The sequence below is a fragment of the Muscardinus avellanarius genome (assembly GCF_963383645.1).
Source record: "Muscardinus avellanarius genome assembly, chromosome: 14".
NCBI classification, from domain to species: Eukaryota; Metazoa; Chordata; class Mammalia; order Rodentia; family Gliridae; genus Muscardinus; species Muscardinus avellanarius.
Window position 1 is genome coordinate 89,823,047 of NC_137800.1, and position 23,514 is coordinate 89,846,560.

Genomic DNA, 23,514 nt, shown 5'->3' on the forward strand with positions numbered 1-23,514 from the left:
CTCCCTCTCTCCCTCTCTCCGCTGCCGCTGCTGCCGTTGGCTCTTATTCTCCTCCTCCTCCTCCTCTCTCCTCCTCTCCGCTCCTCTCGGCTCCTCTCTCCTCCTCTCTCCTCCTCCTCCTCCTCCTCCTCCTCCACCTCCTCCTCCTTCTCCCCCTCTCTCTCCCCCTCTTTCTCTCTTCTCTTTCTCCCCCGTCCCCCGCCCCCTCCCCCAGGCCTGATGAGCAGGTCTCGCGCCTCCATCCATCGGGGGAGCATCCCCGCGATGTCCTATGCCCCCTTCAGAGGTACGGAGGTGGGGGAGGGGGAGGGCCTGGGGGGCAGGAGGGGGAGGGGCAGGGGGCGGAGGAGACGGGGCCAGGGCGGGAGAGGGGAGGACCGGGAAGGCCGGAGTGGGAGCCGTGGGGAAGGAGGGATTGGAGGCTGGAGGGATAGGGGTAGGTGAGGGGCGGAGGGGCCGGGGAAACAGGCCTTGCAGGGGGGGCCTGGGGAAATCGATGGAGGGGAAAGAGCGCCAGGAAGGGGTGGGAAGGCCCGAGGATAGGGCTGGCGAAGAGCTGCAGAAATATTTGTCGGTGGGAGCAGAGTGAGGAGGAAAATACCGAGGCCGTAGAGGCACAAGTCTCAGGAGAGAGGGGGATGAAAACACGGGTGAGGATAGAAGCCAGGAGACAGGGGAGAATGTGGTGGGGGGCTCCGAAGACGGCAGGGGTGAGGAAGAGAGGAGGATGGAGGGAGAGAGGGGCCAGATGGAGGGAGAGGGAGGCAGTGGGGGATGGAGGGTCCAGATGGAGGGGAGAGAGGAGAGAGGAAAGGGCTGGGGGAGGGGCGGCCAGGGCAGGGGGAGGACCAAATTACATGTGGGGGGGCAAGTACCAGGAAGAGGAAGCGTGTGAGGAGGGGCCAGGTCAGGGTGCTGCCCCCACCTGCCCTCATCGAGGGCCTCACTGGTGACACACTCCCTTGGGGTCTGTCTGCGCTCTCCACCTCAGCTCTGGACCCTGCCCCCACCCCATCCCGATCTCCATTGCACTCCCCTCCCTCCTCCTGCGTCCATCACCTGCGCCTTCCCCCTCAAATGGTGTCCGTTCCTCATATGAGTCCCCTCTGTCCTTCCCCTATATCAGTCCCCCCTCTCATAGGCATTTTCCCTCCGCCCCTCCCTGGTATCTGGTAGCCCCTTCTAACTACCTCCTCTCTACCACCACTTCTCGCCCCCACCCCCTTGTCTCCGTCTGAGGCCCCCCTCGCTCCCGCTGCCATGTCGGGTGAGCCCCCGCTGTATCCCTCCCACTGTAGCCCCGTGCCATCATCCCTGTGTCCTTTCCTTTGAGATGCATCCAGGTGTTCCTCGGGCCTAGCCTCGACTCCTGCCCCACTCCATCTTGTCACCACAGTCTGTGCCTACTCACTTTCCCTAAAATACCCCAGTCTGTACACTGTTCCTTTTCTCAGCTCCCCTACTTCTTGGGGTGCTGAAGATGCAGGTGCAAAGACACTCAGGTTTGGACCAGGGTCTAGAAGGGCCCCCATCTGAGCCCCTGTGGGGTTGCTCACTCACGTTAGTGAATTGCCCCTTCTCTGTCATGTCCCTCGGCCTCCCAGGACCATTACCGTTCTTCCCCGAGTCCAGACTGTGTGTGTGTGTGTGTGTGTGTGTGTGTGTGTGTGTGTGTGTCATTTCCAGAGTTGCTAAGTTCCAGTGTCCCTCCCTGCTCTCAGGAGGAAGGAGCCCCTTGAAGTCTTGCCCCGCCTCCCTCAGTGGCAGCCTGAATCAGGCCCTCCCGTTATGGTGATGTGTATCAACCAGTTCTCGGGGCGCGGGCGCGTCCGAGTGCAGTGGGCACGGTGCCCGCGGTGTCTGCGGCCTCGGTGATCTGTGTGTCTAGAGAGTGTTGAGTAGCGTTTCTGAGCTGGTGTTGGGACCGTTTCAGACTGGTTTCTCACTTTATGTCCTGGGGGTTTCATCTCTCGCTGCTCTGCAGTTTGGGTACAATTGAGGGACCTGTTTGGAGACAGGAGCTGGAGTTTTCAAAGGTGCTGGGGCTTCCTGTTGGAGTGAAGCTCAAAGGCCTGCCCTGCGATATCAGCATGCCCTTAACTATCCCATAAAGGTGACAGAATTTGATTTTTTTTCTTCTTCTAAAGATTCTCTTACTCTGATATATACCTTAAGCCTAATTTCTTTCCTTTTTTTCTTTTGTGGTACCCAGGGACTTTGTACTTTGGGGCTACCTTCCCGGCCGTATTTTATTTTAAAATAGGGTCTTGCTAAGTTACTCATGCTGACCTCGAACCTATGATCCTCCTGTCTCAGCCTCCCAAGTACAGGGATCCTAGGTGTGCGCCACTGCACCCAGCCTTTAAGCCCAGTGTCTATCACTTTGACGTCAGCAGCCTGACTTCTCTCTTCCCTGAGGGCCTGCCCCTGTGATGGCGTGTGGTGATGGGTGTGCAGGGTGGGTGGGATGGCACTGATGGGGGTGCAGGGGGTGGTGGGGCCTATCTGAGCACGGGCGCCCCCTCACCAGGTCTTGTCTTGGGAATGCTCCTGCGTGTCCCCGGATCTCACATTCTTCTCCCCACTCTCACCTTTCAGCTCCTCACGAGCCTTGGCGAGGCTTCTAACTTGTGGACTTGACCTCTGTCCGCAAGGGACAGACTGTGTGGGCAGGGCGGATGTTCTTGAATCAATGATTGCTGGGCATGAAGGGAGGAGAGGCCAGTTTGGTCTGGACTCATCCGAACAAGGGCCTACCTCCCACCTTCTCCCACCCTGGCCCGCCACAGTCAGATGCTGGCAAATGCCAGCTTCCAGCTTCTTCCTCCCACTGGGAGAAGCAGAACCTTCCCCAAAGTGGGACAGGGGAGGACTAGGGGAGGAGGGAGGAGAGGTGGGAGGGGAGGCCCTCTCTGGGCCCTGACTCTGTAAACAGGTAAGCCTCTACTGCCTCTTTTCCAGATGTTTAGCCCTCTGCATCTCCTGACCCAAATGTTCTCACCCGCCATTCTTCCGGCCCCCTGTAGCTTTCCCACACACACTCTCACAGATGGGTGGTCCTGCCTTCCACATTCACGCGAGGCCTCCTCTTCCCGGACACCTGCCACCAACCTCCCCTTTTGCTGCCCCTCCCCCTCATGCTCTTCCCAGCTGGACCTAGGGCTCCTTTCCCTTTCCCAGCCCCCAAGGTGTCCCTCTGTCAGGGTACACTTTCCCTCCCCTGTCACCCAAGTCTACAGAGCCTCCCATGCCTCCCGCCCCTTCCCCCAGGTGCGGGCTTGTCTTCTGTTCCTCTGGAGTGTCAGGGCGGCCCTCCACGGGCATCTCCTAAGGCGGGTGGGCCCCCTCTTCCACCTTGTGGACTTGCCTCTTCCCATTTTAGGCCTGTGTCCTCCGCTCCCTAGAGCCCCCCTCACGGTTTCTGTGTGTCTCTGTCCCCCAGATGTGCGGGGCCCCCCTATGCACCGAACCCAATACGTCCATTCCCCGTATGATCGTCCTGGCTGGAACCCCCGGTTCTGCATCATCTCGGGGAACCAGCTGCTCATGCTGGATGAGGACGAGGTGAGCAGGGTGGGGAGGCTGGGGAGAGACCACTGGCAGCGGGGACTGTGGAGAGCCAGGGGAGCCCCCCTTAGTGAGGGGAGAGAGGCAGAAAGAAGGCCACGGGGGGTGGTGCAGCCATCGAGGCTTGGGTGGGTGTGGTAGAGGGCATCCTCTCACCTTGGCCAGGGCATCTTCCAGGGCCATAGGCAGTGACGGAGAGGAAATGTGGTTCTGAAGATCTGGGGGTGCCTCTTATTTTTCCTCCCCATCCATACTGTGGGGTGAGTTAGAATGGGGAGGGGACGCTGCGGGGAGGGGTAAAGAAATGGGAAGGCCTTCCTTCCAAAGCCATCCAAGGACCCCTGTTCTCTCCCATCTCTGAGCAGGACCATCGCTCACCAGTCCTCCCATTCCTTTCCCCATTGTGGGGGCACAGTGCAGGGAGGGGAAACCGAGGCATCCCGAGAAAAGGCAGGGGCTCGTGGGGTTCGGGTAAGTGGGAGGACGCTGTAGGGTACCAGGAGAGATACGGAAGTCACTGGATCTGGGCGTGGAAGGGGCGAAGACTGCAGGCGCCGAGGTCAGGGCTTCTGCGGGGACTGCTGAGACACAAGGAAGGAGTGTAATGAGGAGCTGCCCGGGGCAGAGGGGACCAGGAGGGTGGGGAGCGGTCTAGAGGGTGCCGCGAGGCCTGGCAGAGTGAGGAGGATGCCATGGCAGAGGTGTCCTATGGGAGGCGGTGGCCCGTGAGGGAGCTGAGAGCCAGGGAGCACGGCTCCCAGTTTGGGAGCAGGGTCAGCTGCAGCAGGTCCCTCAGAAGCAGGAGTGGTGTCCCAGGGGTATGGCAAGCTTTAGGGTGGTAGGGTAGCCTGGAAGACGGGAGACACGCTGAGGTGTGCCCCACGCTACTGGGGAGTAGCGTGGGGGAGTAGGTGGGGGGTTCCGGGGGCAGGTGAGTGTAGAGAGGGCTGGCAGAGCGCCCCAGACCACTGAGTAGAGTAGAGGTGTCTGGGAGAAGCCTGGGCAGTCAGGAGAGGTGGCTCGAGGAGTCTGGGCGCGGGCCCTGAGTGATTTCCTAGTGGTCATCAGCCCTGACCAGGGACTTGGGAGTCCGTGGGATGAGTTGAGGATGTGGAACCAGTGGCGTGGGACTGTTAGGATGCGAGGGAGGACAGGGGGTGGGGCAATGGAGGAAGGAGAGATGGGACCGTGTGAGAGACCAGTGTCCAGCCAGCCGAGGGGCACGGAAATGGCCAGAGGCTGGGGTAGGGAGGCCGGGAAGGAGGGCAGCGCTGGGCTGATGAGCAGCCTGTGGGGCCCTGGAAGCTGGGGCTGGGGGCTGAGCGGGGTCTGGACCCTGTGGCTCCTGGCAGGGAGGAGGTTGGCACCGGGTGGCCCAGGCCACCTGGCGGTGAGGCTTAGGCAGAGGTGACGCGCTGGGGGCCAGGGCACGAGAGTGGGTGGGGGCGAGGCAGGCCCTTTGGGGGAGGGGAGGTTGGGTCCCAGTCTGGCCGCGAGCCTGGCCGTGGGAGGGAGACAAGCTGTGGCTCCTGATTATAAATGCAGTTTCTGCTACCCCCGTGCCAGGCTCGCGGGAGAGAGGGTACGGGAGGTGGGAGGCGAGCCGGGGGAATGGACGACGTGAAGGTCAAGGGGAGACTGGCTAGAGGAGGCAGCTAGCGCCGCACGGACTGCGGGAAGCGCAGAGTAGGGCCTGGGAGAATTCTCTGGAAGGTGATCCGAGAGAAATGGAGGGAAAGCTGAAAGAAAAGGGCGGGAGGGGCGGGGGCCGAGGTCAGGCAAGCCCCTCTCCCGGGACGCCCGCGTGGAGGGGCGGGAGAGGAGGCCGGGCCGGCCCGGAGGTCTGACACCCCCCCGCATCCCCCAGATACACCCCCTCCTGATCCGGGACCGGAGGAGCGAGTCCAGCCGCAGCAAACTGCTGAGACGCACGGTCTCCGTGCCGGTGGAGGGGCGGCCCCACGGCGAGCATGGTACGGCGGCCGCGCAGGCGCGCGAGCCCGGCCGGTGGCGGGCCGGGGCGGCCGGGGGCGGGCCGGGGGGGCGGGGGCGGCGGCGGCGGCGGCGGCCGGGCCGGGCCGCGGGGCGACGGCGCCCTCGTGCGGGCCGCGGAGCGGGGCCGGGGCGGGCCGAGCCCCAGCGCGCCCGCGCTCCGCTCCAGCAGCGAAGTTTCAGTGTTTTCCCGGTGCTTTAAAAATAGTCTCCTTAGATCTTTCGTTTCCCGTCCGAGCGTGCCCGCCCGCCCCCAGCCCTCGGTCTGGGATCTTGGGGAGGATGACCTAGTTCCTGCCCTCCCCGCAGACCGCGGGCCCGCCCCAGGCTCCCGGATCTTCTGGACCTTCGGGCCGTGGCCCATCCCCCTCTTCTTGCCCCCTTTCCCCCTCTTCGCGTTGACTGCTATTTTCTGCCACTGTGCCGCCCCCTTTCTTTCCCCTCCCCGACCGACTTCGCTTTTCTGTACCCTTCTCGACCCCCCTGTCCCTCTGCGCTGCTCCCGTGCAACTCCGCCAGACCCCCATCTCCGCGCTTTCTGTCTGTCTGTAGAGCTATCTGTTCAGTCTGTCTTCCAACTCTCTCCCTCTCTCCATCTGTCTCTTCCCCTCCCTCCCCCTTTCTGCCCCCCACCCCCCTCTTTAGTCATTTAAAAAAAGATTTTTGTCTTCCTGAGAAGTTCGCTTAAAAGGTTTCCATGGGAACAGAGAGGGGCGATGAAGGCAGGGAACAGAGTGAGTCTCAGCCAAGGTGCAGAGAGCCGCCCTCGGCCCCGGAAGCCCCCTCGCCACTGCCCCCTTCCTCCCGCTCCCCCAGCTCTGCGGTCCAGGCCCCCGGCCTCCACCCCAGGTGACCCCTTGCCCGTCAGCTCCCCTCCCAGGGATCCGCGCTGCCAGCTTCTCCCTTAGCCAGGGACCTGTCCGCATCCCTCGGGCTCCCCCCAGCCACCTGCCCAGAGGTCCAGGCCTCAGCGCCCCCAGGGGCCAGTTCTTGGGACCCCCGGTGTGTGTCGGGGTGTGTGTGGTTGTCTTGGAGACCCCTGGCGTGGGGTCTGTGGGCAGCATCTCTCTGTGCGGCAGACCCAGGTGGTGAGGGTGGAGTGTGTGCGGTGTGCGATGTCCGTCACATCTGTATCCGTATGCCGCGGCCGTTCCTGGTGCTCGTGTGTGTGCATGTGTGTGCACCTGTGTGCAGGCCGGCGCGCACATGCCCGCAGAGCGTGTTTCTCGTGTGTCCTGTGGTTAGCTGCTCTGCTACACAGTCTCCATCTTCCTCCTAGCCCGAGCCCTCCGCCCGGGGGTCTCTGCCAGGGTCCGGTGTGGCTCGAGTGGGGGCCCTGCGTGTTGGGATCAGGGCGGTGTGCGGTGGTTGCTGGGGTCTGGGAGGGGCTCCAGGGCCGTATGTTTTTGGGGAGAGGGCTGAGTGAAAGTTGGTAGCTGGTGGGCGCGTGGGGTCTTCAGACTCGGACTGTGCGGAGGGCCGAGGACGCGCAGGGCCCGCGGGGGTCCTTGGGGCCGCGGGGGCTCAGGGCCGCGGACGCCCGCCCGGGAGAGGTCGCCGGACCTCCGAGGGGCGTCGAATCGGGCTCCTCCTCTGCGGGGTGGAGTCGCGAGCCCGCGGGGCCTCCGCGGTTCTTCCTGGGGGGAGGTCCAGCTCGCGAGGGGACGCTGGGAGGCCCGCGGCTCGGGGGTCCGCGCCCCCTCCCCCGTCGCGCTCGCGCGGTCTCCGGGCGACGGGGCTCGTGACAGAGGCGGCCACGGCAGCAGCGGTCGCCTAGCAACGGCGGCGGGGCCCGGCAACGGCGGCGGCGGCGGAGGAGCCGTCCCCGCGGCCGTCCCCGCGCGGCCGTGCGGCCGTCCGGGCCCCGCCGCCGCCCCCGCGCCCCCCCGCGGCGCCCTCCCCCGCAGGGGCGGGCCCTCCCCCGGGACACCCCGGCCCGGGGCGGCGCGAGGTAAGGGCGGGGCGGCGGCAGGAGCGCGCGTGGGGCGGGGGCGCGCCGTGCGGGGGCGCGGGCGGGGGTGGGGCGGCGGCGGCGGCGGCGGCGGCGGCGGCAGCTGCTCCCTCCGCATGTTCTCGCTGCATCTTCCGAGTGGGGGGAGTTATGGTAACCGGAGGGGGGCGGTGGAGGTCGGGTGGTCGCGGCGGCCTCGCGGGCGGGGGCGCGGGGGCGGCCGGTGGGACGTGTGTATTCGTGTCCGTGCTTCCGTGCCGTGTGTGTGTCGGTGCCATGTGCACGCGGGGCCCAGTTGCTCGTGCACACATGTGCGGCCGGCCGTGCGCAAGGCTGCCCGGTCCCATCCTGCCCCTGCCCGTTTCCTGCCCGCGGGCCTGTGCGTGGGGCCGGGATGGGCCGCAGTCACCTCTGACCCCGAGCCCGCGCCTCGGCCGGTGTGGAGGAATGTGTGGCCGGCCGCAGGAGCGGGGCGGCTGCGTCCCTGGCGGCAGGTGTGTGTCTCTGCATGTGCTGTAGCTCTGGCCTGGTATCTGTGTCAGTCCCAGCACTGGGGTCCAGGGCGTGTCTGAAGGTGGGTGGTGTGCGTGGGGGGATGAGTGTGAGTGGGCGCCCTGCACCCCTACTGTGTGTGAAACACCTTTGGGCCAGGCAGGCGGAAGCCCCTGCCCCTCTGGAGTGGAAACCGAAAAGCCCAAGAGGGAGAGAGTGGGGTGAAGGGGACCCGCGGGGCGGGGGTGGGGGGGGGTCGGAGAGGCCTCCAAAGGAGAGCAGGGAGAGAGGAGCAGGCGAAAGAATGGCTGGAGGATGGGAGTGTGGGAGAGAGCTGAGCTAGACTTCAAAGAGAAGAGGAAGAGGGGAAGGCCTCAAGATGGGCCTGGGAGCTGGGAGGAGGTGACCGGCCTTTTGGGGAGGTGATCTCTGAGTGGAGGGAGTCCTGGAGGCCCCGGGCTGGCTGGAGCAGGGGAGGCCGCTCCAGCAGAGGGTGCTCTCGGGGTGAGGCCTGCCAGGGCAGCGACAGCTGTGAGAGGTTCTTGGAGGTTCCTGACCCTGGTCCAGCGCTGCCACCCCCCATTCCTCTGCTCCCTCTCCAGCCCCATTCCTCATCCCTCTCTGGCAGCCTTTCTCCCCTGACTCCTTTTGAGAACTGCCAGCGGGGTGCAGAGGGGAAGAAAGGCCCAAGGGAAGGCTTGGGGGCTGGGGTGGAGGGCAGGGGGCCATTCTGTGGGTGATGGCAAGATGAGGGGCCTTGGAGAGGCAGGAGTCTAAGCCCTGACTGTGTGTGTGAGTGCAATTGTGTGTGTACACAGGGTGTGTACATGTGTGGGTGTGTGCACAATGCCTATGTTACGGGTCTGTGTAGGTGGCTGTTATGTGTGTGCATGTATACGCCGTGCAGTGATGGGACACAGAGACCCAGCGCTGCGCCGGGCGCTCCCAGGTTTGCTCTGGATGTACAAGGCTGTGTGTGGTGCTCTGTGGGAATGTCACCCGGTCGCTGCACCAGCTCTAGTCACAGGGTGTCCTGCCTTCTGCCATCCCTCCCCTTACCCGCTTCTGCTGCTTTTCTTGCAGCAGTGAGAGAGTCTTTGTAAACTCTGTGTGTGTGTGTGTGTGTGTGTGTGTGTGTCCTCTGTGCACCTGTGACTTGGGTGTGAGTTCTTAGATCTTAGCTCCTGGTTAACATGTGTAAGGTTCTGTTACTTCCAAGAACCAAGCAAACCAATTAGCAATTTCTTTCTCCTTCTGTTACTGCTGTGGTCCCAAGGTGAAATGCTAGTGGAGCCAAAGTTAGTCTTTAGACTTTATGCCTTAATCGAGGAGCTGGTGTGTGGACAGTACTGGCTGGGCCAGGCTCCCTGGATGGGAACGAGGCAGCCAAGCCCGAGGAAGCAGAGGGTGGGTGGAGGGCCTCCTGGACGCAGGGTGCAGTGTTCGGCTGTGGCGGGGCGCCTGGTGCATTTGCTTTCTGGTAGCAGTCGCGGTGCTGCCGTTGGGTGCAGGGAAGGCGTTTCTCCTGAGAGCGGATGTGGCTGTAGTTTTCGGTGAATGAAGGATGTCTGTGCTTCGGAGTTTGGGAGACCTTGGTGTGGCTGGGATCATGGCGTGTACACGGTGCAGGGATGGAACATGGGGTCATGGTGTACTCCAGCATGGCCCCGGGTTAGCCTGGCATTCCCCTGCGTGGGGGACATGTGTGTCTTGCGGTGCACGTCCACGTATGTAGTGTGTTGCACGCGGTTGCCCGGAGACCCAGCAGGAACAGGGTTCCCAGCAGCAGCTCTTCTGTGGGTGTCTGTTTCAAGTTTAGTCCCTGTCGTAGTGCTCAGGGACGTCTAAGGAAGTGGGTGTTGGGGCCTCGAGGTCTGAGAACGTGGCTCCCGGTTGGTTCCCCATGTCCACAGTTGTCTGTATGTCTCATAAGCACACAGACCCCCATCTATTTTTTGTACTGTGCTTCTGACACACGTTCACCCCACAGCCCAGCATGTGCCCGTGCTCCACATGCGTTCCTGAGGGACTGGTGGTTCTTGTGTCATGGATTCCAGGCTTTGGAGTGCAGACTTTGTAATGCTTGGGTTTCACAGCCTAAGGGAGCCTGGGGACTCCCCTCAGACGGCCTGTGGTTCTCAGCAGACAGTGGCATGTAGAATGGCCCTCTTGCCTTTGGTTCTGGGTTCCAGAGGGTTAACAGGCAGCTCTTCCGGCCCACCCCCCCCCCAGCCTGTAGCTTCTGGTTGCCGTGGAGATGGTGGCCCCGCCCCTGATGCAGCACCTGCCCCCCCATTGGCTGCAGTGGTGACTGTGGGGCTGAGGGGGGAGCCCAGGCCTGGGCAGCCATTCTGGAGCCGGCGCCGGAGCTTGGCAGCCCCCCACTTTCATTCTCCCCCAGCCCCTCAGCCCCTCCAAATTCCCTGGCAGCAGAGCCTCAGCTTGCCTCTGCGGAGCTGCCATCGCTCCGGCTCAGGAGGGGCAGGCTGCGTTTCATCCGCATTCACCTGCCTCCTCTCCTCCCCGGCTAGGGGGGCCCCAAAGCCCACTGCCCCCCTCCCCGCTTCCTGCCCACTCCCCTGGATCCTTTTCTTCTCCTTGCCTTCCCTCCGGAGTCCGCGCCACTGCGGAGCACGTGGACCGGGCTCCTCCTCCCCTCCCCCACCGGCCCTTGCTTGGCTTTTCTGTCCCAGGCTTCTCCCTTCCCCTCCACACAGGCCCCTTCCAAGGCCTCCCCCTCCAGGACAGGGAGGGGGCCATGGGGGGCAGCCCTGGCCCTCCAGACAGACAGGGGTTTAGGGAGGCGCGGGCAGGTGGACGATGTCCCCAGCCGAGAGAAGAGGGAAGGCGGCCTCTGGACGATGACCTTTAACCCTCCTCTCCCCCCAGCTAGTCCCTTGGGGGGGGCACCAGGGACCTAGCTTCCCAGGCTCTTCTGTGGCCTCATTGCCCTCGGGCCAGGCCCCTGCTGCCAGCGCCGGGCATGGGGTTAAGGCCTCCTACCCCGTCCCCCTCGGGGGGCTCCGGCTCGGGTTCCTTGCCCCCTCCCTCCCGCCGCCAGCCTCTCCGCCGCCGCTGCTCTTCCTGCTGTTTTCCGGGGGGTAGGTGAGGCCGGAGTGGAGGGCCGGGGAGGTGGGGGAGTGCGCTGGGCCAGGGTGCACACCTGGGGCGACAGCCCCCGCCCCAACTTCCCCCGGGCCCTTTCCTCCCCTCCAGAATACCACTTGGGTCGCTCGAGGAGGAAGAGTGTCCCAGGGGGGAAGCAGTTCAGCATGGAGGCCGCCCCCGCCGCGCCCTTCCGGCCCTCGGTGAGTGAATGGGGGCTGGACGCTGCCAGAGCGCTCCGCTGGCCGTCCCCTGCAGCCCAGCTGGAGCCCAGGACGCCGAGCAGGGGGCGGGGGAGGGCGCGGCGCGGCGAGTGTGCCCCCACCTCTCCGCTCCCCCGTGGGTTCCCCCCCTCGGACCAGCCCTCCCACCTTCTCCTAGCTGGTGTGTGTGCTCGGGTATTGGCACCGCACCGTGGGAGCCGATGGGAGGACCAGTGGCATCCCCTTCCCTCACCTCCACAGACATCCTTTCCCAGTCCCAGGGGCCCTGGCCAGCCCAGGGTGAGTGGGCAGCTCTGACCCAGCCCCAAACCACCCCGTCCACCCCCAGCAAGGCTTCCTGAGCCGGCGGCTGAAGAGCTCGATCAAACGCACCAAGTCGCAGCCCAAACTTGACCGGACCAGCAGCTTCCGCCAGATCCTGCCTCGCTTCCGAAGTGCCGACCATGACCGGTACGACCGATGGGTGCCGCCGGCTCAGGCGGGACGGGGAGGGGGGTGATCTGAGGGCAAGTGTGGAAGGCCCCACTGGGCCGAGGGACGCCCTGGCGCAGGGAGAGGAGAGGCCGCGGGGAGGGTGGGCTGAGAGGGAGGCCGCAGAGGCTCCGGAGGGACCCTTTGGCCCTCGGCGGGTGGACAGCACAGCAGGCAGAGCCCGCCTGGAAGGAATCCTGGGGGTGGGGGGGGCAGGACCTCATCCCGGGGGCGGGAGGTGGCAGGGGAAGGAGGGACAGGTAGGCTGGACGGGCGTGAGCAGATGCTTCAGGAAGCCCAGAGGGCACTGGCCCTGGCGGCCCAAGGGAGACCTCTTACCTCCTCTCTCTGTTGTCTGCTTCCTGGGGGTCCCCTCCCCGGGGTCCCTCCACCCATTCATTCCCGGGGAGAACCTGTCCTCCCTTTCCCCCGTGTCTGGCCGCCCCCATCGATGGGGCAGGTAGGGAGGTCGGGATGAGGTGAGTCACCCCCGTCACCAGAGCTGGATTTGGGGCCGGCAGGGGTGAGGGCATGGTATTCCTGGCCGCGGGGGCGGGGGGCCGGGGGAGCGTGGCGCTGACGGCAGCCAGAGCCCTGATGACGAGGCTGCTATAAATAGCTCCCGGAGGCTCCCACACCGAGCTCCCTCTGCTCCCTCCCGCTCTCTACTCCTGGTCCCCTGCATCTCCACGCCCCGCCGGCACCCCAGCCCCTCGCCTGGCCCCTCTGTCCTGCCCTTGTCCTGGTCGGCTCCTCTCCGCCCACAGCTTTTTCTTATTTCTTGCTCGTTGCCCTCCCTGCTTTCCCCAGTTCGGCTACAGCGTGTTCTCTCTCTCATCCGTTCATTCACTCCACGTCCTGACGTATTGGGCACTAGCTAGCTCCCAGCCTGGTCAGCCCGGACCGGCACCTTCCCTATTGGGGACCTCCATTCTCAGCTCCCAGTCTCTCCTGTATTGAGGCTTCGGTTTCTGGGGTCCCAGGCCCAGTGGGTTGGCTGTGTGTGTGTGTGTGTGTGTGTGTGTGTGTGCGCGCGCACGCGTGCACGCTCGTGTCTGTGCATCTCCAGGCTGGGGTATGGGTGTGCCCCGTCCTCACAGTCTCTTAGGTGTGAACGGGGATGGGGGAGTTTCTTGGAGTCTCCGGTTTCTCTCACACACCCCAAGCCCTCCCGGGGAAGCTGGTGTCTCTGAGTCTGTGTGTCGAGGGGCTGTGGAGGTGGCCGCTCCCTCAGCCTCCATTCTAGGGCCCTGAGAGCCCTTGCCCCCCGCCCCCAGGGCCCGGCTGATGCAGAGCTTTAAGGAGTCGCACTCCCACGAGTCCTTGCTGAGTCCTAGCAGCGCGGCTGAGGCCCTGGAGCTCAACCTGGATGAAGACTCCATCATCAAGCCGGTGCACAGCTCCATCCTGGGCCAGGAGTTCTGCTTTGAGGTATCGGCCTAGTGGGCTGAAGACCGAGGGCAGGTGGGGGCATCCAGGGAGGAAGAGCACAGGAGCCCTGCCCTCAACCCACCACCCTCCCTAGGTAACGACGTCATCAGGAACGAAATGCTTTGCCTGCCGGTCTGCAGCCGAAAGGGACAAATGGATCGAGAACCTGCAGCGGGCGGTGAAACCCAACAAGGTATTGGGGAGTAGGGCAGAGGTGGCAGAGAGCCAGCCACAGGGGAGCGGGGCCTGGGGGCACGGCTGGGGAGCGGGGCCATAGGGAAGACCTCCTTCTGAATACCCATTTCTCTTTCCTTTTTTTCCACACTGCTACTGTAGCTCAAGATCTGTTTCTCTACCATAGAAATCATGGACTTAGCAAGGCGTGGTGGCCCATGCGTGTCCTCCCAGTACTTGAGGCCGAGGCAGGAGCATCACAGGTTCAAAACCAGCCTCAGCAACTTAGGCTCTTAGCAACTTAGCGAGACCTTGTTTTCAAATTAAAAATAAAATAGGTCTGGGGGTAAAGCCTGGAGGTAGAAGGCCCCTGGGTTCCATCCCCAGGATCACACACACACACACAAAAAAAAAAATTCGGGCCTGATGGTGCACCCTCGTAATCCCAGCATTCAGGAGGCTGAGACAGGGAGGATCGTGGTTCGAGGCCAGCCTCAGCTCCTTAGTGAGGCCCAGTGCAACTCAGTGAGACCCATTTCAAAATAAAGAATAAAAAATAGGGCTGGGTGTGTAGCTTGGAGGTAGAATGCCCCAGGGTTCCATCCCCAGTACCACAAAAAAAGAAAGAAAAAAAAAAAAAGGAGAGAAGGAAGGATGGACTTTGAGAGTTAGCAGGCTTCAGAATTGTCTCTTCCAGCTTCCTGGCAGGTGGAACCCCACGCTCACACCCCAGGGGCCCCTACTTACAGCATGTTTGCAGAACATTTAAAACTCATTTATTGAAGTCTCTGGTACTTTGGTTTCCTCTCTATAAAAACTGATGGGAGCTGTGCGTGGTGGCGCACACTTGTCATCCCAGCATTCAGGAGGCTGTGACCCGAGGATCACAGTTTGCAGACAGCCTCAGCTATTTAGTGCCCTCTGTAACTTAGTGAGACCCGGTTTCAAAATAAAGGATAAAAAATAGGGCAGGGGGTGTAGCTCGGAGGTCGAATGCCCCTGGGCTCCATCTCTAGAACTGCAAAAAAAAATTGATGTAAAGCTGGGCGTGGTGGCACACGCTTGTAATCCCAGGACTTGAGAGGCTGAGACAGGAGGATCGCAGGTTCACAGCCAGCCTCAGCTACTTAGGTCCTTCTCAACTTAGTGAGAACCTCTTTCAAAATAAAGATTAAAAAATTGGGCTGGGCGTGTAGCTCAGAGGTAGAATGCTGCTGGGTTCCTTTCCTAGTATCCTAAAAGTAAATAAATAAATAGTTAATAAAATATGGCTGGGGTATGGCAGCTCAGAGGTAGAAATGGCTCTGGGTTCAATCCCCAATAACACACACACACATATACACACACTCTCTTGATAGGAAGCTGGGCATAGTGGGGCTCACCTGTAATTCCAGTACTTGGGAGGCTGAGACAGGGGAATCCCAGATTTTAGACTAATCTCAGCAATTTAGCAAGATCCTGTTTCAAAAAATAAAAAATAAGCCAGGTGTGGTGGCGCATGCTTGTAATCCCCGCGCTTGGGAGGCTGAGACAAGAGGATAGCGCAGGTTCGAAGCCAGCCTCAGCTACTTAGTGAGGCTCTCAGCAACTTAGTGAGACCCTGTTTCCAAATAGTATAAAATAGGTCTGGGAGTGTAGCCCGGAGGTAGAAGGCTCCTGGGTTTCACCCTCACCACACACAAATATGTGTGTGTGTGTGTGTGTGTGTATGTATATATATGTATATATAGCTGGGCGTGGTGATGCATGCTTGTAATCCTAGCATTTGGGAGGTTTAGACATGAAGATCTGAGGTTCGAGGACAGCTTCAGCTACTTAGTGAGGCCCTCTGCAACTCAGTGAGACCCTGTTTCAAAATAAAGAATAAAAAATAGGGCTGGGGCATAGCTCAGAAGTAGAATATCCCTGGCTTCCATCCCCAGTACCGCAAATAAATAAATATTTTAATTAATTAATTAATCATTTATTTATTTATTTTGTGATACTGGGGATGGAACCCAGGGGCCTTCTACCTCTGGGCTACACTCACAGACCTATATTTTATATATTTTTATTTGGAAACAGGGTCTCTTAAGCCAGCTGAGGCTGGCTTTGAACCTGCACAATCCTCCTGTCTCAGCCTCCCAAGTGTGGGGATTACAAGCGTGCACCACCATGCTTGGCTAAAATATAAAAAATAAGCTGGGTGTGGTGCCGCATGCTTGTAATCCCTGCACTTGGGAGGCTGAAACAGGCAGATTGCAGGTTCGAAGCCAGCCTCAGCTACTTAGTGAGGCTCTCAGCAACTTAGTGAGACCCTGTTTCAAAATAAAATATAAATGCCGGGCGTGGTGGCGCATGCTTGTAATCCCTGCGCTTGATAGGCAGAGACAGGAGGATCGTGCAGGTTCGAAGCCAGCCATGTGCGCTGGCTTAGGAGACCCTGTTTCCAAATAAAAATGTAAAAATAGGTCTGGGAGTGTAGCCCGGAGGTAGAAGGGCTTCCAGGAACCCCAGTACCCCCCCACACACACACACACTATAGCTGGGTGTGGTGGTGCATGTTTATAATCCCAGTTTGTGAGGCTTAGACAGGAGGATTTCAGATTCGTGGCCAGTCTCAGCTACTTAGTGAGGCTCTCTCCACCTTAGTGAGACCCTATTTCAAAAATAAAGAATAAGTGGGGCATGGTGGTGCATGATTGTAATCCCAACATTTGGGAGGCTGAGACAGGAGGATCTCGGTTCTCTGATAGCCTCAGCTACTTAGTGAGGCCCTTTGCAAGTGAGGCCCTTTGAGACCCTGTCTTAAAAAAAAAAAAAAAAGATTGAAAAATAGGGCTAGGGGAGTAGTTCAGACGTAGAATGCCCCTGGGTCCATCCCCAGTACTGCAAAATAAATACATAAATAAATAAAATAAAAATAAGGCTGAGGGTGTATCTCTAAGGTAGAATGCCCCTGGGTTCAATCCCCAATACTGCAAAAACAAATAAATAAATGAAAAAGGCGGGGATGTATCCCAGAGGTAGAGTGTCCTTGAGTTCAATCCCCAGTGCCACCAAGAACAAAAAAAGAAAAAAAAACAAAACAAGAATCGGGTGTGGTGGCACACACTTGTAATCCCTGCAATCATCGCGGCCAGCCTCAGCTACTTAGTCCCTTTGCAACTCGGTGAGACCCTGTTTCAAAATAAAGACTAAAAAATAGGGCTGGGGGTGTAGCTCAGAGGTAGAATGCCCCGTTCCATCCCCAGACCCACAAAAACAAAACACGGACGGCGGTGCGGTGGAACTAGGGGTCCTCCGGCTCCCTACAAGTTTGCATTCTCTACTTCCCGGGAGAGACGCCCCGGTTCTGCCAGCGAGGCTGTATCCCAGTTTCTAACAAACTCAGAGGCTGGGCACAGTAGCTTCCACCTGCAGTCTCAGCATTCGGGAGGCTGACACAGCAAGGAGGATCACTGGTTCAAGGCCAGTGTGTGATAACTTAGACCAGATGTGGTGGCGCAGGCTTATAATCCCAGAACTTGGGAGGCTGAGACTGGAGGATCACAGGTTCCAGGACAGCCTCAGTAAATAGACTCTCATCAACCTAGTGAGACCCTGTTTCAAAAATAAAAACAAAATAGGGCTGGGGGCATAGCTCAGAGGTAGAATGCTCCTAGGTGCAATCTCCAGTGCCACAAAAATAAATAAATAAATAATAATAAATAAAACTAGTGTTCAATGTAGAGCGCCGGAGGATCGCAGTTCGCGGCCAGCCTCAGCTCCTTAGTGAGGCCCTCTGCAACTCGGTGAGACCCTGTTTCAAAATAAAGAATGAAGCCGGGCGTGGTGGCGCACGCTTGTCATCCCTGTGCTTGGGAGGCTGAGACAGGAGGATCGCACGGGTTCGAAGCCAGCCTCAGCTACTCAGTGAGGCTCTCAGCAACTTAGTGAGACCCTGTTTCCAAATAAAATATTAAAAAAAAGGTCTGGTAGCATAGCCCGGAAGTAGAAAGCCTCTGGGTTCCACCCCCAGTACCACCAAAAAAAAAAAAAAAAAGAATAAAAAGCAGGGCTGGGGGTGGAGCTCGGAGGTTGAATCCCCCTGGGCTCCATCCCCAGACACCCCCCCACACACAGAAAGTGGGTGGTAAACCAAGTAAGTGTGAGAATCTGGACTCTAGTGGATTAACTACCTTTCTTTTTTTTTTTTTTTTAAATACTACCTTTCTATATTACTTTTCTGGGGCTACTGTAAAAACCTACCACAAACTTTTGTCACCTAAAGCAACAGAAATTTCTTTTCTCACAGTTCTGGAAGCCAGAAGTCTAAAATAAAATTGTCCATGAGGCCATAACCCCGCTGAAGCTCTTGGAGGCCCTTCCCGGCCTCCGTGGCTCCGGACCTTGCCGGGAGCCCTTGGCATTGCTTGCTATGGCTACGTCGGTCTCTGGTTTGTCTTCACTGACTGGCTTCCTTCTGTGTATCTCCACATCCCCTCTTCATGTGATAGACACACCAGTCATTGGACTAAGGGTGTGCCCCTAGGCTGGCATGGTGGCACAGACTTGTAATCCTAGTCCTTGGGAGGCTGACACAGGAGGAGCGCAGGTTCGAGGACAGTCTCAGCAACTTAATGAGGCCCTGTTTCAAAATTTAAAAAATAGGGCTGGAGGTGTGGCTCAGAGTTGGGACACCCTTAAAACGCGAGCATTTGGGAGGCTGAGACAGGCGGATCACGGTTCGCAGATAGCTTTGGCCGCTTAGTGAGGCCCTTGGCAACTCAGTGAGACCCTGTCTCAAAATAAAGAAAAAATCTGACTGAGCTGACGTGGTGGGCACGCTTGTAATCCCTGCGCTTGTGAGGCTGAGACAGGAGGATCGCACAGGTTCGAAGCCAGCCTCAGCTACTTAGTGAGGCTCTCAGCAACTTAGTGAGACCCTGTTTCCAAATAAAATATAAAAAATAGGTCTAGGAGTATAGCCTGGAGGTAGAAAGCCTCTGGGTTCCACCCCCAGTACCGCAAAAAAAAAAAATTTATCTGGAGGTATAGCTCAGAGGTAGACTGCCCCTGGGTTCCACCCCCAGTACCGCAAAAAAAGAGTCCACCCTAATGCAGCATGCCCTCGTTGTAACTTGAATACATCTGCAAGGATCTGACTTCCAAATAAGGTCATCTACTAGTCACAGATAAACATGACTCTGGGGGACCCTGCTCAGTCCAGTACACTTTTTTTTTTTTTTTTTTTAGTACTGGGTATGGAACCCAGGGGCAGTCTACCTCCAAACTTACATCCCTAGCCCTATTTTTTATTCTTCTTTTTTTTGGGGTGGGGGTCTGGGGATGGAACCCAGGGGCATTTGACCTTCAAGCTACAACCCCTGCCCTATTTTTTCTCCTCCTCCTCCTCCTCCTCCTCCTCCTCCTTTCTTCTTCTTCTTCTTCTTCTTCTTCTTCTTCTTCTTCTTCCTCTTTCGGGTCTGGGGATGGAACCCAGGGGCATTTGACCTTTGAGCTATACCCCGTGCCCTGTTTTTTATTCTTTATTTTGAAGCCAGGTCTCACTGAGTTGCAGTGGGCCTCACTAAGTAGCTGAGGCTGTCCGCGAACCGTGATCCTCTGGTCTCAGTCTCCTGAATGCTGGGATTAAAAGCGTGCGCCACCGTGCACCACGCCCGGCTCTATTCTTTATTTTATTTTATTTTTTGCGGGTCTGGGGATGGAACCCAGGGCATTTTATCTCTCACTATACCCCCTGCCCTATTTTTTATTCCTTATTTTGAAACAGGGTCTCACCAAGTTGCGAAGGGCCAAAGTAGCCTAGGCTGGTCGCGAACCGTAATCGTCTGGTCTCAGCCTCCTGCATGCTGAGATTACACGTGTGCACCACCATACCCGACTTATGATTTATTTATATTTTGTGGTACTGGGGTAGAACCCAGGGGCTCTTCTACCTCCGGGCTACACTCCCAGACCTATTTTATACTTTATTTGGAAACAGGGTCTCACTAAGTTGCTGAGAGCCTCAGTAAGTAGCTGAGGCTGGCTCAGAACCTGCACGATCCCTGTCTTAGCCTCCCAAGTGCGGGGATTACAAGCGTGTGCAACCATGCCTGGCTAATTATTTATTTGTTTTTTTTTTGTGGTACTGGGGTTCCTGGAAACCCTTCTACCTCCGGGCTACACTTCCAGTACCTATTTTTATACTTTTTTATTTGGAAACAGGGTCTCCTTAGCCAGCAAGGCCGTCTTCGAACCCGTGCGATCCTCCTGTCTCCGCCCCCCCAAGTGCGGGGATTACAAGCGTCGCCACCCGCCCAGCCTAATTCTTTATTTTGAAACCGTGTCTCACTGAGTTGCAAGGGCCTCGCTAAGTAGCTGAGGCTGTCTGCGAACCGCGATCCTCCGGTCTCGGCCTCCCGAATGCTGGGTTTACAAGTGTGCCCACCAGCCCGGTTCCTCCTTAACCACCTGCTGGCGGTTCCCATCCCGTTTGCTCACTGCCTCTTCCCTTTTGGTGTCTGACTCTCTGTCTGCCCCCTCTGCCCATGCCAGGACAACAGCCGCCGGGTGGACAATGTGCTCAAACTGTGGATCATCGAGGCCCGGGAGCTGCCCCCCAAGAAGCGGTACTACTGCGAACTCTGCCTGGATGACATGCTGTACGCGCGCACCACCTCCAAGCCCCGCTCGGCCTCGGGGGACACCGTCTTCTGGGGCGAGCACTTCGAGTTTAACAACCTGCCGGCCGTCCGCGCCCTGCGGCTGCATCTGTACCGTGACTCAGACAAAAAACGCAAGAAGGACAAGGCCGGCTATGTCGGCCTGGTGACTGTGCCGGTGGCCACCCTGGCTGGGCGCCACTTCACGGAGCAGTGGTACCCCGTGACCCTGCCCACAGGCAGCGGGGGCTCCGGGGGCATGGGCTCAGGAGGGGGCGGGGGCTCCGGGGGCGGCTCCGGGGGCAAGGGCAAAGGAGGCTGCCCGGCCGTCCGGCTGAAGGCGCGCTACCAGACCATGAGCATCCTGCCCATGGAACTGTACAAGGAGTTCGCGGAGTACGTCACCAACCACTATCGGATGCTGTGCGCCGTGCTGGAGCCCGCCCTGAACGTCAAGGGCAAAGAGGAGGTTGCCAGCGCGCTGGTCCACATCCTGCAGAGCACTGGCAAGGCCAAGGTGAGGGCGTGCCCCCGGGCAAGTGCGGGCGGGCAGGCGGGCGGCGGGCCGTGCAGGGCTGACCCTCGGGTTCTCTTGGCCTCAGGACTTCCTTTCAGACATGGCCATGTCGGAGGTAGACCGGTTCATGGAACGGGAGCACCTCATATTCCGCGAGAATACGCTCGCCACTAAAGCCATAGAAGAGTATATGAGACTGATTGGTCAGAAATACCTCAAGGACGCCATCGGTAAGGCCGCCTCAGCCTCTCCCTGGCCGGGCGCCCGCCCCAGCCAGACCCCTCGCCCGCCCTCCTCAGAGCCCCTGGGCCCGGCTCCCAACACCTGACCGTGTGACTCCTCCAGCCACGCGGCCCCATCCCTGCCCTGGGAGACGTGACCACCCCCTCTTGTGCCACCCCAGGGGAGTTCATCCGCGCACTCTACGAGTCGGAGGAGAACTGCGAGGTGGACCCCATCAAGTGCACGGCGTCCAGCCTGGCGGAGCACCAGGCCAACCTGCGGATGTGCTGTGAGTTGGCCCTGTGCAAGGTGGTCAACTCCCACTGGTGAGACTGGGGACGCTGGGCGGGGCCAGGGTCGCCAGTGTGTGTCCATCTGTCCATCCATCCGTCCATCCTCAGAGAAGCCAGCACCAGTTATGGGCAAGGCTTGGTCCCGGGTGCTGTAGAGCAGAAGGAGGCCCATGTGTCTGGTCCCTGCCCTCCGAGGGCCTCCAGCAGCAGGAGTAGGGACAGCCGAGACGCACATGAAGCCGCAGGGCCAGGGGCACGTGTGCCGTGCTGAGCGCGGGTCCCTCCCGTGTGACACTGGGTCAGAGAAGTCAGAGCTCAGAGTGATGGCCAGGAGCCGTGCCCGGGGCTGACGGTTGGCGTAGTGCTGGAGTCTGTAGCGGTGGCAGAGAGAGACTTCAGGAGGCTGTGGGCAGGCGTGTGCAGGGTGAGAGTCTGGGAGCCATCAGAGGATGGCATCTGGAAAGCCTCGATGGTGCCCAGGACTCCTCTAGGAGAGGTGTGGGCAGGGATCAGAGCTGCAATCTGGAGGACCTCGGGGTGAGGAGTTGGAGTCATGAGGGGGCCGGTCGGGGTGGTCTGGAAGGCGCTGGCACCAGGCTGTGTCGCCAGTAGGCAGGCCGAGCCACACAGAGTCAGGCGGGGCCGGGCGAGTGCAGCCCACTGTTGGTCAGGCCGTGTAGAGCGCCCCGGGAGGGCCTTCTGAGGGAAGGGCCAGCAGGGCGTCAGCTGGCTGGAAGGAGGGGCTGTGTGGGAGTCCAGGGTGACTCCAGGGGCCGGAAGGCAGGGGGAGGAGCCAGCCAGTTGGAGGTGTGGGGCGTGGAGAGCGCTGAGTTTAAGGTGTCAGTGGGACACGCAGGTGGGGAGAGGGCTGGGCGCCATCCCAGGGACGGGATCATGCCTGGGCCATGTCCATCCCCATTTCCCTGGAATCCAGAAGAGTTGGGGGGTCCGAGCTCCCTGTACCTCAAGTGACCCTCCATCTCTCCCATCTCTGTCTCTCCCTGGTGTCTGTCTTCTTCTCCTCCTCTCCTTGTCTCTCTCCCCGCCCTCTCTCCCTCCATTTCTCTCTCCCAGATCTGTCTGTCCCCTCTAGCACGGCCCTCTCCCGGCAGCCTCCTGTCTCCCGTCCCGCCCGTCTCTCGCCTGTCCCTGCGCCCGCGCCCCTGCCACCCCTCAGCATGCCCCCTGGAAGCTGAGGGTCTGGGGCTCAGTCCCGGTCTTTCTCTCTCTCTCTCTCTCTCTGTCCCCCGGCCCCTTCCCCCCAGCGTGTTCCCGAGGGAGCTGAAGGAGGTGTTTGCTTCTTGGCGGCTGCGCTGTGCGGAGAGGGGCCGGGAGGACATCGCTGACCGGCTGATCAGCGCCTCCCTCTTCCTGCGCTTCCTCTGCCCGGCCATCATGTCGCCCAGTCTCTTTGGGCTCATGCAAGAATACCCGGACGAGCAGACCTCACGCACCCTCACCCTTATCGCCAAGGTCATCCAGAACCTGGCCAACTTCTCCAAGTGAGGGCAGCGCGGGCGGCGGGCGGCGGGCGGGCTCCGGAGCCCCGGGCAGGGCGTGAGCTCTTCTGTGAGTGACCTTTACCTCCCCAACCCCTTGGCCAGGTTTACCTCAAAAGAAGACTTCCTTGGTTTCATGAATGAGTTTCTGGAGCTGGAGTGGGGCTCCATGCAGCAGTTCTTGTACGAGATCTCCAACCTGGACACGCTGACCAACAGCAGCAGCTTCGAGGGATACATCGACCTGGGCCGGGAGCTCTCCACGCTGCACGCCCTGCTCTGGGAGGTGCTGCCTCAGCTCAGCAAGGTCAGCACGCGCCCCTCTGCCCTGCCGAGCTGGGCCTACACACTCCTCCTGCTGCAGACTTCTCCCCTCCCCTTCCCAAGCCGTGACCACCAGCACCCTAGCTCAGCCATCCTCCGCCCGAGCCCCCGTAACTGCCCTTCCCTTCCAGGAAGCCCTCCTGAAGCTGGGCCCTCTGCCCCGGCTCCTCAACGACATCAGCACCGCCCTGAGGAACCCCAACATCCAGAGGCAGCCGAGCCGCCAGAGCGAGCGGCCCCGGCCCCAGCCCGTGGTGCTGAGGGGCCCCTCGGCTGAGATGCAGGGCTACATGATGCGAGACCTCAACAGGTGAGCAGGCCGCGCTAGGGTTTGCGGGAAGGGGAGCAGCAGTTCTGGGGGACACGGCGGGGAGAGGAGCCTGGTGCAGGCAGCAGCGCCTGCAGAGCCGGAGCCGGTGGCGCAGAGGCCCGGGCTCTGAGTCTCTTTGTCCCTGTGCTCGCCCGCGCTTGTGTTCAGGCCGAGGTTCACCAGCACATGGTGGTTCAGCCACGGGGTGTCTCTGTAAATAAGCACTCCTCCCGCCCCTCCCAGAGCCCCGCAGGCCTCCGAGGCCGGCTCTTAGGGGAGCCACAGGGCAGGCCTCGTTATCTGATGGCCTCCC

The 23,514-nt window shown here is 60.2% G+C and overlaps 1 protein-coding gene across 5 annotated transcripts in view; it reads left to right on the plus strand.

Annotated features, from left to right (window-relative positions):
- Nucleotides 1-219: 219 nt before the first annotated feature.
- Nucleotides 220-23,514, plus strand: part of SYNGAP1 (synaptic Ras GTPase activating protein 1) — a gene marked incomplete at both ends in the record, with an annotated part of 34,191 nt that continues 10,896 nt past the window's right edge. For 4 of the 5 annotated variants that reach the window (XM_080710159.1, XM_080710160.1, XM_080710161.1 and 1 more), the window contains 13 exons: nt 220-286; nt 3,443-3,564; nt 5,435-5,540; nt 11,219-11,310; nt 11,660-11,781; nt 13,080-13,233; nt 13,328-13,426; nt 19,930-20,553; nt 20,639-20,783; nt 20,957-21,101; nt 22,334-22,570; nt 22,673-22,874; nt 23,023-23,201. In XM_080710159.1, the coding sequence (XP_080566285.1) occupies nt 220-286; nt 3,443-3,564; nt 5,435-5,540; nt 11,219-11,310; nt 11,660-11,781; nt 13,080-13,233; nt 13,328-13,426; nt 19,930-20,553; nt 20,639-20,783; nt 20,957-21,101; nt 22,334-22,570; nt 22,673-22,874; nt 23,023-23,201 (2,294 nt within the window). Of the gene's footprint in view, nt 287-3,442; nt 3,565-5,434; nt 5,541-7,626; nt 7,664-11,218; nt 11,311-11,659; nt 11,782-13,079; nt 13,234-13,327; nt 13,427-19,929; nt 20,554-20,638; nt 20,784-20,956; nt 21,102-22,333; nt 22,571-22,672; nt 22,875-23,022; nt 23,202-23,514 lie in introns of those variants that run through there. The other variant, XM_080710163.1, reaches the window with a different exon arrangement.